The sequence below is a fragment of the Melozone crissalis genome, unplaced genomic scaffold, assembly GCF_028551555.1.
Source record: "Melozone crissalis strain CALT ecotype California unplaced genomic scaffold, PUWL_Pcris_2 ptg000016l_1, whole genome shotgun sequence".
NCBI lineage: Eukaryota > Metazoa > Chordata > Aves > Passeriformes > Passerellidae > Melozone > Melozone crissalis.
Window position 1 is genome coordinate 1,448,473 of NW_026535794.1, and position 15,701 is coordinate 1,464,173.

General features: G+C 46.9%; 1 protein-coding gene across 1 annotated transcript in view; it reads right to left on the reverse strand.

Moving 5' to 3' along the window:
• The window catches only part of PTH1R (parathyroid hormone 1 receptor), an 89,245-nt gene that overhangs the window by 26,409 nt on the left and 47,135 nt on the right, over window positions 1-15,701 (reverse strand). The window contains exons 3-4 of the mRNA XM_054273862.1: window positions 8,779-8,889; window positions 7,525-7,643 (exon numbers count right to left, since the gene is read on the reverse strand). Coding sequence (XP_054129837.1) covers window positions 7,525-7,643; window positions 8,779-8,889 — 230 coding nt within the window. The remainder of the gene's footprint in view (window positions 1-7,524; window positions 7,644-8,778; window positions 8,890-15,701) is intronic.

Consider the following 15,701-nt stretch of genomic DNA (forward strand, 5'->3'; position numbering starts at 1 on the left):
ATCCTTTTTATTCTCCTTTAGCACTTGGGTTGTGAAGCTGGGAGAGATCCAGTGTTTTTTGAGGAATGGGAAGGCTGTGAAAGGTGGGATCAGCAGCACTGGGAAACATAAATAAGGATTTCCCAGAAGGAATTTCTGCAAAGTGTCTCCAAGCTGCTGATTCAGGTGTTGTTAAGGACACGTTTGGAATCAGAGGTTTGCTGCTTTGAGTGATAAACAAAGCCAGAAAATCTCTGTCCTTGCTTTTCTTCTAGTTTTTTTTTTATAGGAAAATGGGACTGAATAAAAAGATAAATGGGATATTCACAAAATGGGATATTCACAAAAGGCACTGATTTCCAAAGCCTCAGGGAAAACTTTGAGTGTTTTTGACCCCGTTCCTGCAGGACTCTGTTCCAGAGATTCCAGGCCCTGAAATTCTCCCAGTCTGGGATCAGCTCTCACAAAAGACCCCCAATTTAGCAACAGACACTCCCATTTACTCTCAGACACCCCAATTTAGACACGCATGTCCATAAAAATCATCTTTAAGCTCCTTTCCAACCCAAACCATTCCAGGATTCTCGGATTCTGTTTCCAGGAATGCGCCAGACCAAATCCATAGGCATGGTATGAGGATGGCACCTCGGGGTTAATTGAAATTATGAACAAAACATCTCCCAGATAATTTTTTTGACTCCTCCACAGACTTTAAAACGTCTGCCTGTGTCCTGCTGCAAATCCCTGACACTTTGCCGACATTCCTTTGTGGAAATTGGGGACAAAACAATCCGAACCCGGTCCTGTGCCGTCACTTTGAGGCTCCACAAAGTTGTTTGCTTTTCCCAGGACCCCAGAGAGCTCCAGGACTGCTGCTAGGAACAATGGGGTTTAGATAAAGCAGCCCTGCAACACGCTGGGCCCTTCCCATTGTGTTTGGAAGGGGACGGATTCTCCAGGCCCCTCCGAGTTCCCGGGAAGCCGTCAAACCCTCACGCTACAGACAGGCAGGAGCAGATGAAGACAGGATTGGGGGTGGATCTGAGCATGGCCCGTCCTGCTGGTGGTGGTTCCCAAGCTGAGCCAACCTCCCAAGTTGCTGGCTCTGACTCCCCTTTCCCGGGATTTTGGGAGGTGGAGATCCCATTCACACTTCAGTTCACCCTTGGAAAGAGGATGGGTTGGACCTGCTTTAAAACCAGCACTGTTTGGCATCCCTGTTCTTTTGGGGGAGATGGGAGTGGGGGAAATTCCTGGGTTTTTGACCCAAACATGCCATTGCTGCTGCCACTGTTGGAAAAAGTGCCCTGAAAAATGATCCTGCTGCTATTGGCTGGATGTGTGGAAGGTAAGGGAGCCACAATCAGTGGTTGTATGGAATTTAGGGAGAAATGGGCTAAAACGCTGCCTGAGGTTCATCACTCATCATCGTGCTGCATTTTATCCAGACATTGAGGAGCTCCAGGAATACAGGTCACCCTGCCTCCTGGTTTTAGGGGAATTCAAGGAACAAAGGAGAAGGGCCAGGCCAAAGGTTCTTTTAAATCTGCTCCCCATCTCTCTCATGGCCAGAAAGGGGTGCTTAGGGAAGAGTGTGGGAACAGAACAAATCCACAATAAATATGAGCTGCTGAAGCAAATCCAGAGGAGGTCACAGAGCTGCTCCAGGGCTGGAGCCCCTCTGCTCTGGAGCCAGGCTGGAGAGCTGGGAATGTTCCCCTGGAAAGGAGAAGCTCCAGGCAGAGCTCAGAGGCCCTGGCAGGGCCTGAAGGGGCTCCAGGAGAGCTGGAGAGGGACTGGGGACAAGGCATGGAGGGACAGGATGAGGGGATTGGGTTCAAAGTGAAAGAGAGTCGATTGAGATGGGATACTGGGAAGGAATTCCTGACTGGGAGGGTGGGGAGGCATGGGGATGGAATTCCCAGAGCAGCTGTGGCTGCCCCTGGAACCCTGGCAGTGCCCAAGGCCAGGTTGGATGGGGCTTGGAGCAGCCTGGGACAGTGGGAATTGTCCCTGCCACGAGGGACAAGACCACCCAGTGCCACCCCTGCCATGGCAGGGACATCTCCCACTATCCCAGGCTGCTCCAAGCCTTGTCCAACCTGGCCTGGGACACTTCCAGCTAATTGTTCCCTCCCTCTTTAATATTATCTGGAAGGAATTTGAGGAAACACTTCCGTGGATTGCTTCATCCCACCTGACTAAAGGAGGACTCAGCCTCCAGGGCTATCAGTCCCCATCCTGCAGTGGTGATTTTCCCTGAGGAAGCAGCCCAGGAGCTGTTGCTCCCCGGGCAGTTACGAGCTGTTAATTCTGCAGGCTCTGATGGCTTTAACACACTTTGCTCTTTGCAGAGAGCGGTTTCCGAGCTCCTCTGTGTGAAATAATCCCCATTTATTCAGAGAAGGACACCAGCTTGCTCTGGGGCCCTCTGTTTGCTGCTTTGGCCAATCTTAAAATTATCCCAGCATGGCTAAAATGGGAAAACTCCCCACCTAAACAAACATCCCTGGCTGGAGATGTGTGCACGCACGTGGTGTTTATTTAGGTGTGGATATCTCCAGCTATCTATAGGTTCAGGCCTATTTCCAGAGATAGCCAGCAAATCCATATATTTATAGCCACAGACAGTTGGTTTTCTTTTTTTTTTTTCTAAAAGCCCAGTTTCTTAAAATTCCCTCTGGTTGCATCTGCTCGGAGTCAGCCACGATCTCCTGGCAAAACCTTGGGTAAATGCAGCTGTTGGTGGTGACGCAAAGATGCTGCTCCCCAGGGAGGGAAATAATAATAGAAAACCATCTCTCGCTCAAGACAACGGCTCAATGTGGCCAAATTCCCCTGTTCTGACATCTCTGGACATATTTACTCCATGAAAAAGAGATATCAAAGGAAGGTTTATTAATCCCAGGGCTGCACAGCCACATTTAATGTGACAAGGGGCCTTGAGTGCTCTCTGTGAGTAAAGGCATCAGCACACTGAGGGAAAAGGCACATTTTTTCCCCTCTCTTTTATTTCCAGAGTGGTTTTCATAGCCCAAGGCTCAAGAGACCTGCAGAGAATGCACAGATTCATTTGTCGCCAGAATTCAGCCACCTCTGTGATTAAACCAGGGAATTCCATGACAAGGCACAGAATCACTGAGGGCAGGCCTGAGGAAAAGATGTCTTGCAAATATAAGGATAATAGTAATAATAATATTAAAATTAATAAAGAGATGTTGAAAATCTACTCCATGAAAGAAAGAAATCAAAGGAAGGTTTATTAATCCCAGAACTGCAGTGCCACATTTAATGTGACAAGAGGCCTTGTGTGCTCACTGTGACTAAAGGCATCAGCACAGTGAGGGGAAAAGTGCATTTTTTTCTCCTCTTTTATTTCCAGAGTGGTTTTTCATAGCCCAAGGCTCAAGAGACCTGCAGAGGATGCACGGATAGAGCTTCATTTGTCACCATAATTCAGCCACCTCTGTGATAAAATCATGGAATTTCATGACAAGGCACAGAATCGCTATGAGGGCAGGCCAGGACTGAGGAAAAGACCTCTTGCAAATACAAGGCTAATTAAAAAAAAAAAAAGACAACAAACCAATAATAATAATATTAAAATTAATAAAGAGATGTTGTTAGAAATCTACTCCATGAAAAAGAGATATCAAAGGAAGGTTTAATAATGCCAGGGCTGCACAGCCACATTTAAGTGTGACAAGAGGCCTTGTGTGCTCACTGTGAGTAAAGGCATCTGTACTGAGGGAAAAAGCGCATTTTTCCCCTCTCTTTTATTCCCAGAGTGATTTTCATACTCCAAGGCCCAAGAGACCTGCAGAGGATGCACAGATAGTGCTTCATTTGTCACCAGAATTCAGCCACTTCTGTGATAAAATCAGTGAATTCCATGACAAGGCACAGAATCACTGAGGGCAGGACTGAGGAAAAGACCTCTTGCAAATACAAGTTTAATAATAATAATGTTAAAATAAATAAAGAGATGTTGTTGAAAATCTACTCCATGAAAAAGAGATATCAAAGGAAGGTTTATTAATCCCAGGGCTGTGCTCTCTGTGAGTAAAGGCATCAGCACACTGAGGGGAAAAGAACATTTTTTTCCTCCTCTTTTATTTCCAGAGTGGTTTTCATAGCCCAAGGCCCAAGAGACCTGCAGTGGAATGTCACAATAATTCACAGTAATTGGACTGTCACAATAATTCAGCCACCTCCGCGATAAAATCAGGGAACTCTGGGACAAGGCGTAGAATCAATGAGGTGAGGAAGAGAGCTCTTGCAAATATAAAGTTATTGATAATAAGAATACAAAAAGATAAATAGATATAATTAAAAAGCATTTGTTGATCAAGAGACGATTTCAAAGCTGGCAGAAACATAAATTTTTTCTGTGTTCTTTGCCCTGGGTAAGCATCACTTCAAGTAAGACCAGCCTGATCATTTAATCTGAACTGTGATGATGGTTTAATTTGTCTAAATATTAAATATTATTCCATTCACCTTTGTATCTATAACAGAAAATTCCGGGCAAAAGATGCCTCAGCTTTGGCTACAGGATAATAAGGATTGAGATTTTGGGATGGGTTAGTAAAACAGCTCCTCAAGGGAGAGCTCAAGAGGAGCAGTAATTTTCCAAGAGGTTGAGAATAAAAATGAGGTGACACCTCCTGTAAATGTCTCTGCTGGGAAGCACAGCCTGAGTCCCCTGTACTGTGACATCCCTGTTGCTGGACCCCTGGCTGCTGAGAATTTCAGATTTCTGTGCTGCCAGGCACTGACCCCCAAGAGAACACTGCACTGACCTGAGGCCGTGGAGAAGCTTCCAAAATGGAATGACAGAACTGGGATTGTGGGTGTGGAGTTTGGATAGAAGTGTGTGATATCACAGGGTGGGAAACTCAGAGTTTAAGGGTTTAGAATACAGTAATGGATATAAAGCAAGGTGGAGGTTTTAGAGTGGAGGTTCGTCTTCTACACCTTCTTCTTCACCTTCTCTTTCTTCTTCTTCTCTTCTTCTTCTTCTTCTTCTTCTTCTTCTTCTTCACCTTCTTTTTCACCTTCTTCTTCTTCTTCTTCACTTTCTCCTTCTCCTTCTTTTTCACTTTCTTCTCCTTCTTCTCCATGGGTTTGGGTGGTTTTGTGTAATTGGATAAAAAGTCCCCATGGCAGCCACGGGTGGTTGGTTATTGGATTAAAAGTAAAAATAATTGAGGTGTCATTTCTTAATTGGACAGTTGATCCTTCAAAGGCCTTGCAGAGAGAGAGAGATGGGGCTCCATTTTTAGTTTGTGAGAGTGAAGTGCTGCAGAACCCAGGGTTTGTGAGAGTGTGACAGAGATAAGAACTGATAAACATCTGAGTCCCAACAAGAAACACCATCTCACACATTTAATCCCAACCTTGGCAGAAAAAGAAGCAAAGACTCCACACCCTGTGACCACTCAGTGGACACAGACAAAGTCAGGCACATCAAACCCACCACAGGAGATTTTGCTTTCAGCCTTTTAAATCACCCTGGAGGTGGAAAGTCTCTATTTCTTCCTTGAGGTGAAAATAAAAATAAAAATGTGCAACTCTGTTGCTCTTTGTGCCCTTCCTTTAGCAAGTCACCCTGATAAGTTCTGACAGTGGGAAGTTTAAAAGGAAGGATGTCCTTTCCCTAGGGGAAATCTTGGAAATCATCTGGACCATTCTCACCCCAGGGTGTGGGATGGGGGAGATGATTTCAGAGAATTCAAAAGTTTGTGTACTGATCAAGGTGCTCCATGACCCCAACACCTGCTCCAGGACCTTCCCAGAAAACTCTGGGGCTGAAAGAGTTCTTTCCACTATGAACTGGGAAAATCCCACCAAACTGGTTCTAGAAGGGAACATCATCCAGGCTTTTGATGGAGTGGCTGGAGCAGCACCCAGGGCACACAACCTTCTGCTCCTTGTCCACATGACAGAAAACACGCAGCAGCTCAAAGAACTCACTTCCTCCTTTCCCTCATTTCCTTATTTTCCTAAATCATTGCATTCATGAGTTGCTTCACTCTTAAGGAGAAAAAAGCAACAACAACAAAAAGCAACAAAAAAAACCCCCAAAAACCAAAAACAAACCAAAACAAAAACCAACCAACCAACCAACGAAAAAAAGCCAAACTAAAAAACCAAACAAAACCTAAATAAAACCAACCCCGACTCCAAAAAGCCCTGCTCTGTGGTTGAATTTCAAATTAAGAACATTGTCCCAAAGGGCCCCTGGATGATCCTCAAGGAAGCTGTGGTTAGATCCTTATCTCAGCTGTCTGGGATAATCCTCCCTGCAGCTGATCAGTTCCTGATGCCATGCCCTGTGTCCAAGGGGACTCTTCCAAGAGCCACTGGAAAACCAGAGGGTTTGGGTAAATTCTTTGGGAATTACAGGTGCGTGTGGGTGGGAACGTCATTCTCTGTGGGACAAGGAGGTCACATCCTCCCAAGGGACACCAGGGACAGCTTTGCTGTCACCTTAGCACGGAATTCCTTCCAGACTTCCAGCATTACAGAGCCCCAGGCTGACTCACGGGGAGGAAGGAAATTTCTGGCAGCTGCTATTTTATCATTATCTGAATTTTTGTAAATTTATGGTTCACGGATTTATTAATTTTTTTTCCAGGAGCACTCCAGACCCTCTCCATATTTTAAACCCTTTTATAACTTTGGAGTATTGTCACTGTTTCCAAATTTTGACTACACCAGAATTAATTCAAGATCATGGAGCACCAGTTAGATTTGGGTGGGAAGGGACCTTAAGGATCATCCCATTCCACTCGGTGCCATGGGCAGGGGCACCTCCCACTGTCCCAGGCTGCTCCAATGTGGCCTTGGACACTTCCAGGGATCCAGGGGCAGCCACAGCTGCTCTGGGCACCCTGTGCCAGGGCCTCCCCTCTCCTCAGCCAGGAATTCCTTCCCAATATCCCATCTAAATCTACTTCTTTCAGCTCAAAGCCATTCCCTGTGTCCTGTCCCTCCATGCCTTGTCCCCAGTTCCTCTCCAGCTCTCCTGGAGCCCCTGTAGGCCCTGCAAGGGGCTCTGAGCTCTCCCTGGATCCTTCTCTTCTCCAGGCTGGACACTCCCAGCTCTCCCAACCAGTAGCTCCGGGTTTGATTCCACATGTGTTTGGACATTCCCTCCCAGAGACAGCCACAAAAACATTGGAATTTTTGATAACAACCTGGCAGCAAAATTATTTCCTGCTGTGGCAGAGGGAGTCTCAATGCCATGGAACAACCTCCAACCACTTCTGAGCGTCCCCGAGACCGCTCCAATTTTCCCCATGATTCCTTCAGGAATGGGATCATGGCAGCTGCAGGAAACTTTTCTGCCTTTGAGGACAATTTTCCAATCAAATCATTGCCCATCAAAGCGTGATGTGGCTTTGGCAAGCTCAGGATGGGTTTCCAAGAGGACGAAGATGAGTTGGAGCTCATCCGGGGTTTTAAATGAGACAGAGGTCCGCGGGCTAGCCCGGCGTGAGGCCAGGAATTCCTGCTGTGTACAGGAATGGAAATGCCTACCCTTTCCCTCGTCTCGTTGGTGAGGAACTTGGCGCACTCGCTGTAGTTGGCCCAGGTGCGGTTGTTGCCGGGGACCAGCTCCCAGCTCCCGTTCAGGTCACACCGGCGATAAGCGTGGCCTGCCGAGAGAGAGGAGACATGGAATGAGCAGGAAAATGACAGGAAATTAGTCCCAAATTCACCCCAAATTCATCCCTGCCTAAAGAGAGAGGAGACACGGAATGAGTGGGAAAACAGCAGGAAATTAATCTCAAATTCATCCCGAATTCATGCCTGCCAAGACAGAGAGGAGACATGGAATGAGCGGGAAAATGGCAGGAAATTCATCCCAAATTCATGCCTGCCAAGAGAGAGAGGAGACATGGAATGAGCGGGAAAATGGCAGGAAATTCACCCCAAATTCATCTCTGCCCAGAGAGGAGATATAGAATGGGCAGGAAAATGGCAGGAAATTCATTCTAAACTCATCCCTACTGAGAGAGAGAGGAGGCACGGAATGAACAGGAAAATGGCAGGAAATTCATCCCAAATTCATCCCTGCTGAGAGAGAGGAGACACGGAATGAGCGGGAAAATGGCAAGAAATTCATCCCAAATTCATCCCTGCCCAGAGAGAGCAGATATGGAATGAACAGGAAAATGGCAGGAAATTAATCCCAAATTCATCCCTGCTGAGAGAGAGAGAGGAGACATGAAATCAGAGGGAAAATGGCAGGAGATTCATCCCAAATTCATCCCAAATTCACCCCAAATTAATCCCTGCTGAGAGAGAGAGAGGAGACATGAAATCAGAGGGAAAATGGCAGGAGATTCATCCCAAATTCATCCCAAATTCACCCCAAATTAATCCCTGCCCTGAGAGAGAGGAGACATGGAATCAGAGGGAGAATGGCAGGAAATTCATCCCAAATTCATCCCTGCTGAGAGAGAGAGGAGATGTAGAAACAGAGGGAAAATGGCAAGAAATTCATCCCCAGGTGGAGCTTCTAATAGGCTTCATACATTATAATATTGGCTTTTCATAAATATTGAAATATTCACAATTCACAAATATTACATGTATGTTGTTAAAGGAAATTTGTTATAAAGACATAATTTTTATTTCTCTTGTTAATGATGCTCAGTGAGATAGCTGATATCAGTGTGCTTGTGATAAAGTGCCTGCTGGGATGGGATAACACCCAGTGCACAGTGGGAGGGGAATTTGGAATTTCCTGGCTGTCGGGAATTTCCTGTGCTGGGGCTCCGCACCCACCTTTGTGGTTGAAGTCGTAGATGTACTCGGGGCAGGGCATGGCCACCACCTTGCCGGGCACGCCCTCGGGCCAGCACACGATGCCGTCCCACTCCGGAAGGCAGAATCCATCTGTGGGAGAGAACGGGGACAGACAGGAGTCACTGCACCTGCGGAGGGGACACCGGTGCCCCCCTGCTTGGGGGGCCTCTCCGTGAAGAACCAGCGCTGGCATTCCGTTGGGAAACGCGTCCTAGAAATATTGCCAGTTCCTTCTCAGAGTGTGGCTCTAGAAGGTGCGAATTATCCCAAGTTTTGTTCCACAAGGACAAACTGTGTCCAGCTCTGGGATCACCAGGGTTGGAATGATGTGGCGCTGCTGGAGAGATCCAGAGGAGGCAACTCCAGAGAAGTTTCTCCCAGGGCTGGAGCCCTTCTGCTCTGGAGCCAAGTTGGGAGATCTGGGAATGTTTATGTGGAGAGGAGAAGCTCCAGGGAGAGCTCAGAGCCCTTTGCAGGGCCTGAAGGGGCTCCAGGAGAGCTCGAGAGGGACTGGGGACAAGGATGGAGGGACAGGACACAGCGAATGGCTTAAACTGAAAGAAGTAGATTTAGATGGGATCTTGGGAAGGAATTCCTGGCTGGGAGGGTGGGGAGGAGCTAGGATGGAATTTCCAGAGCAGCTGTGGCTGCCCCTGGGTGCCTGGAAGTGCCCAAGGCCACGTTGGAGCAGCCTGCGACAGCGAGGTATCCCTGCCATGGCAGGGGTGGAATGGGATGATCTCCCCAGGTCCAGGACCTGCTCTTGCCCTTGCTGAATTCCAGAAGTTTCCTCCCTGCCCATCTCCCCAGCCTGTCCAGATCCCTCTGAAGGGCTCCACAGCCCCCCAAGGCATTGCTCACTCCCAGCTCCTGTTCTCAGGGAACTCCTCTGCTTTGGGCTGGGTAACTGCACCCACCCATGGAATTCCAGCTGCAATACTGAGAATGAAACGCTCAAAGTGCCATATCTGCCCCAAATCTGCTCTCAGAGCTGTGTCTGCCCTCAGGCACGAGGTTATTGAGTGCTGGACACAGGAGTCATCTGGGAAGCAAAAGGAACAGGAACCACCTGTGGTATTTTCTGAGACCCTGTCGAAGGGAGGAATGGTGAATTTGACTCCATGTTCTTATAAGGCTAATTTATTGTTTTATGATCTATATTATATTAAAGAATACTAAACTAAAGAATACAGAAAGGATACAGACAGAAGGCTAAAAAGATAATAATGAAAACTTGCGACTCCTTCCAGAGTCCCGACACAGCTTGATGGTAATTGGTTATGAAATAAAAACAATTCACACGAAACCAATTAAACAATCATCTGTTGCTAAACAACGTCCAAACCACATTCCAAAGCAGCAAAACACAGGAGAAGCAAATCAGATAATTATTGTTTTCATTTTTCTCTGAGGCTTCTCAGCTTCCCAGGAGCAAAGTCCTGGGCAAAGAGATTTTTCAGAAAATATGATGGTGACAACCACCTGCTCTTATCTGCCAAAAATTCCTAATGGAACTTGCAAATAAAATCCAAATTTGTGGAAATCCAAACAGGGCCAAGATCTCAGCATCGTCCATGGATATCAAAGCTTCCCACCACGGAGGAATTCATCTTTCCTCACCAACGTGATTCCCCAAGATTAAAGGAAAATCAGGATTGCCTCAAAGCCCTTTGGCTGGTCCAGGCTCAGAGCCGACACGGATTAATTCAGTTTGGTGGTTTTTAGGATGTGAAAAACACTGAAAATCTCATTGTTTAGCAGCTGATTTCTTATCTCTGATTTAGTGTGGATGAAAAGCACCAGACAAATGGCAGCCTTTCTTCTAAATCATCAGCTGGGAGTGTGGGTCAGGAGCAAAAATTCCTCAACATCCTCGTGATAAAAAAAAGAGGGAAATAATTTATTGCATTTTCTCTGCTTCTTAGGAGAAGAAAAATACACTTCCTATTCATGAAAACTAGGAAAACCCTTCCCTCTGGCTCATTATTTGCAGGATAATTTACACTGGGAAAAAAGAGTTTATTTATTTCTCAGTTGTCTGGAAGGTACAAAAGACAAAGGAAAAAACCCAAAAACCAACAAGGGCCCCACAAAATTTGGCTCAGGACAAAATGTTGATGTCCTTGACATCTTTTCTGCAGACAAGAAAGTAAATAAAGATTTAATGGAGCCCTCAAAGTGCTCTTGCCTAAAATAAAATCAGTCCTTATGACAAAATAAATCAATTTGAGTAAACATTAAAAGAAACATAGTGGAGAAACAACTCTGAGAGAAAAACAGTCCTCCAAAAGTGCTCTGACAGGGAAAATCTCCCATTTTCCCAAAATCTTCACAAATTGCAAAGAGCAATTTCACTTTTAAGAGGTTTCATTTCTCATCCCACTGAAATATGTGTTCAGAAAAGAAGAAAGTGCTGAATTTTGTGGTGGGTGCATCCACCTTGTGCTGGAAACATGGAAAACTGATAACAAACCACACAATCATTGATTTTTGGGTACTTTGAACCCTCAAATCCTCCCCAAAAGCTAATGGGAACAGTGGTGGGACACTTTTGGATTGCTGCTTTATGGAGGGATGATTTGGGGAGCCAAGATCTGCCCTAGAAATAGTTAAAAAGATGATTGTTGCATTTAAAATTGTGACCTCTGCATGGAAATGATTCCTTAAATGATTTAATCCTGAGTCATCAAAGAATTATCCTGAGTCATCCTGAGCATTAAGTGCTGATAAGAATCCAGTGGGACTCTACATTTGGGAAGTGTCTGAGCTTCCCATCAGAAGGATCTGTCGCTGTTACCAAGACCTGAACCCCTCCAGAGAAATCTCTTCCCCCTCGTTTCCATCATTTCTGGCTTCCTTTCTTGGAAAAGCCATTCCAGGAAAATGTGGAGGAGGGATAAAACATCTCAGTGATGGTTTCCTTCCTGGAATTCCCCGGTGATGGATGAGGAGTTGAGGGAAGGGTGGGTGGAAATTTGGGAGCTGCCACCTGGACACTGCCCTAAAATTCAGGATAACAGAGCTGTTCCCTGAAAATCCTGGGAGCCACGGGGGAAGGAGAGAGGCTTTGGGTCAGGAACAGGGATTGTAGATAGGGAAACCTGCTGAGGAACATCCACAGGTCAAGCCAGGATCTGCTGGAGCTCCTGGAATGATTGGAGGAGCTCCTACATTGACTGAAACTCTTGGAAAACCTTTTTCAAATGGAAATATGGACTGATATCAGGAGTGGCTGTACTTTGGGATTGTTGGATCCACATTCTGGGGTTCAACACAACCAAAAGCTGTTTGTCCCCTCTGTGTCCTGGAGAGGAGCCTCACCATCCTCCTCTCCTATCCCAAATCCCTCCAGTCCTCCCATCTAAGGAGACCTCCTGGGAGCACAAGGGGGAATGGGTTTAAACCACAGGAGGGTTCATTCCCTCTCACTACAAGGAAGAAATTTTTAAAATGACAATTATAAAAATGTATAATTTAAATATTTTTTATAATGAATTTTAAAGTATTTTTTATTATAAAAATTGTAATTTTTAATAATTTTTATATAATGGTGGAACACTGGAACAGCCTTTCCAGAGAATTTGTGGATGCTCCTGGATCTCTGGAAGTGTCCAAGGCCAGGTTGGACAGGGCTTGGATCACCCTGGGATAGTGGGAGCTGTCCCTGCCATGGCAGGCGTGGAATGGGATAATCTTTAGGGGCCCCTCCCAAACCCAAATCATCCCATGAACCTCTGATAAAACAGAGGTTCCCAAAAATCCCATATTTCCCATTATGCTGGAATCCAAACAAGCCATTCCTTTCTATTTGTTTGCCCAAAGAGCTCCTCCAAACATTTTTTTTCCTGAATTTATAAAAACATTCACAGTATCAACAACTTGGCTTCTCCCTTTGTTTTCCTTTTTGCCCGGTCATTTCTCCAAGGAGATCCAGGCTGAATTCCAAGAAGAAAGCAGAAAATTGGGGAAGCTTGGCCTGTTAATGATAAATCAGTCCCTCCTGAGACACTGGTAACAATATTCCAAAGCACAGAGAATTCCAGAGGATCCAGTTGGAAAAGCTTATTGAAAACCTCTTGGAATTTTGGTGAAACTGAGTTCGAGGGTTCCATTGTGCTGTTTGAATTTATCCACGTAGTTCAGGACATGGAGCTGGAAAAGTCACACATTTCTTTCCTCGGAAGAAACAGTAGGATTCACGGATGATGAAAGTCCAAAGGAATTCATTAGCTGTTAAGAAAACAAGGAAATCTCACACTTATCCCACATCCCAGAGTGTTTTGGGTGTGTATCCATCACCCAGGCAATGCTGAAGGGATGATCCTGTTTATCCCTCAGGGATTTGCCTCTTCCGAATCCAGAGATGCATCTCTCATGGATGGAGACATGGAAGGTGAGAATGGCGCTGGAATTCCTCATGGTTTGAGGACATCACCGACCACTTCAGTGCTGGAGAAATGAGTCCTGAAGGGAAACATGAGATCCCTCCAGGATCCCATTGGTTCTTGCTCACCACGACATCTCTTGGATCAATTCTTCCCCCTTGAAGCACACGGAAGTTGAAGTCAATACAAGATGGGAACAAACAAAAACTCTCCTTGATGACATTCCTGAATAAATGAGATCTGAAGGGAAACAAGGGATCCCTCCAGGATCCCATTGGTTCTTGTCCACCACCAGGACATCTCTTGGATCAATCCTTTCCTGTTGAAAGCTGCAGTCTCATGGCTTGGAAGTTGAAGTAATTTCAAGACGAGAACAAGCAAAAATGCTCTTGGATGACATTCCTGAAGAAATGAGATCTGAAGGGAAACAAGGGATCCCTCCAGGATCCCATTGTCTCTTGTCCACCAGGATATCTCTTGGATCAGTCCTTTCCTGTTGAAGGTTGGAATCTCTTGGATCAATCCTTTCCTGTTGAAGGTTGGGCGTGGAAGCTGAAGTCATTCCAAGACGGGAACAAGCAAAACCACTCTTGGATGTCATTGCTGCAGGATTTCCCTCAGGAAGGCAGGAAGGCCACGCCCAGAAACACTTTGGGAAGAGGCTGTCCCAAATGCATCCCTCATTTCACTCCTTGACTTTTCTCCCCTACCTGAGCCAAGTCAGAATCCCAGAATCCCAGAAGTTGCTTTGGTAGGAGAGAGAAAAGCAGGAGCAGATTTGGGCCATCCCTGCTCAGGGTGCACGGAGAGTTTTTCCCTCCTTCCTGCTCCTATCCCAACCCCCTTTTCTTTTCCCTTCCCTTTCCCCCAGCCTCAACCCCCATTCCAGCAGGAACGGGACACTTTGCATGTGGAGAAGGCATCCAAACCATCTGCGAGGCTCCTTGGCAGCTGCACAAACGCAAACACGGGCTGGAGGTGTTTATCCAGGGGCATGGAATATCAATCAGCCCGGCTCATTCCGGCCCCCGGGAGACCACAGCTGGAATGGGCTGTGTGATTGTGGTCACTCCAGTACGGGAAGGACATTTGGGGCACTGCAAGCAGGCGGGGAGGCGCCACCGAAAAAAAATGAGGCAGCGTTTTGGGATGGGAAGGGGGAGAAATCATTTGGGGATAGGAAGGGGAAGGAATTGTTTTGGGATAGGAAGAAGGAGAAATGATTTTGGCATAGGAAGAGGGAAAAATCATTTTGGGACAGGAAAGGGAATGAATTGTTTTGGGTAGGGAGAGGGGGGAATAGTTTTGGAATAGGAAGGGGGAGATCATTTTGGGATTGGAAAGGGAAGGAATTGTTTTGGGATAGGAATGGGGAGAAATCATTTGGGTATAGATAGCAGGAAGAATTGTTTTGGAATAGGAAGGGGGAAAAATAACTTGGGGATAGGAAAGGGGAAGGAATTGTTTTGGGATAGGAAGGGGGAAAAATCATTATGGCACAGGAAGGGGGAGAATTGTTTTGGGACAGGAAAGTGGAGAAATCATTTTAGGATTGGAAGGGGAAGGAATTGTTTTGGTATAGGAAGAGGGGAGGAATTGTTTTGGGATAGGAATGGGGAGAAATCTTTTTGGGATAGGAAGAGGGAGGAATGGGGGCTTGGAGGGGCGGGAATTAAGTTTAGGGGTTTGCAGACGGATTTCAAACTTGGCTGGGAGGGCAGAGGGGATGAGGGGCTGCTTTTGGGGAAGTCTTGATCTATAGGGGGTGTGGTTGGAGGGAGAGGGGCGTGACCTGGCTGTGTGACCTGGTTGTGCATGGATCCTCTTGTTTGGACAGAATGGAAGGATGTGAGGAGTGGGATCCTCACTGATCCAACAGAATCAGGCTGGAAGGCACCACAGTGGTCCAGCTGCTCCAGCAGGGCCATCCCAGAGCACAGGGCTCAGGATTACATCCTGACGGGTCTGGGATATCCCCGGTGAGGGAGATCCCACGGCCTCTCTGGTCTCTGCTCAGGGCTGGGCACTGCCCAGGGCAGAAGTTCTGCCTCCTGTGCCGGGACAATTCCTGGGATCAGTCCCTGCCTGTGGCTCTGGTACCATCTCTGGAGCAGAGCCTGGCCCTGCTGTGACCCTCCCTGCACACAGGGACACTCAGGGACACCCAGGGCTGAGGCCCCTCTCACTGGGTCTCCTCTCCAGGCTGAGCAGCCCCAGCTCCCTCAGCCTTTCCTGGGCACTGAGATGCTTCAGGCCCTTCCTCAGCTCCATTGGACCCACTCCAGCAGTTCCATGACCATGGGCAGGGGCAGCTTCTGTCTGTCACTGCTCAAAGAGACTTTTGCTGCTCTTCACCCAGTGTCTCATGGACAGAACAAACACCCCTTCCATGCTCAGCCTGGAGGAAACGGACTTTGGAGGGGATGGACACAGGGACCAGGAGCTGTTCCACGTCACAGCCACCAGACAATTCCATGACCCAGCTCTGGAGACACCTCCTGGACTCTGCCCATCCAC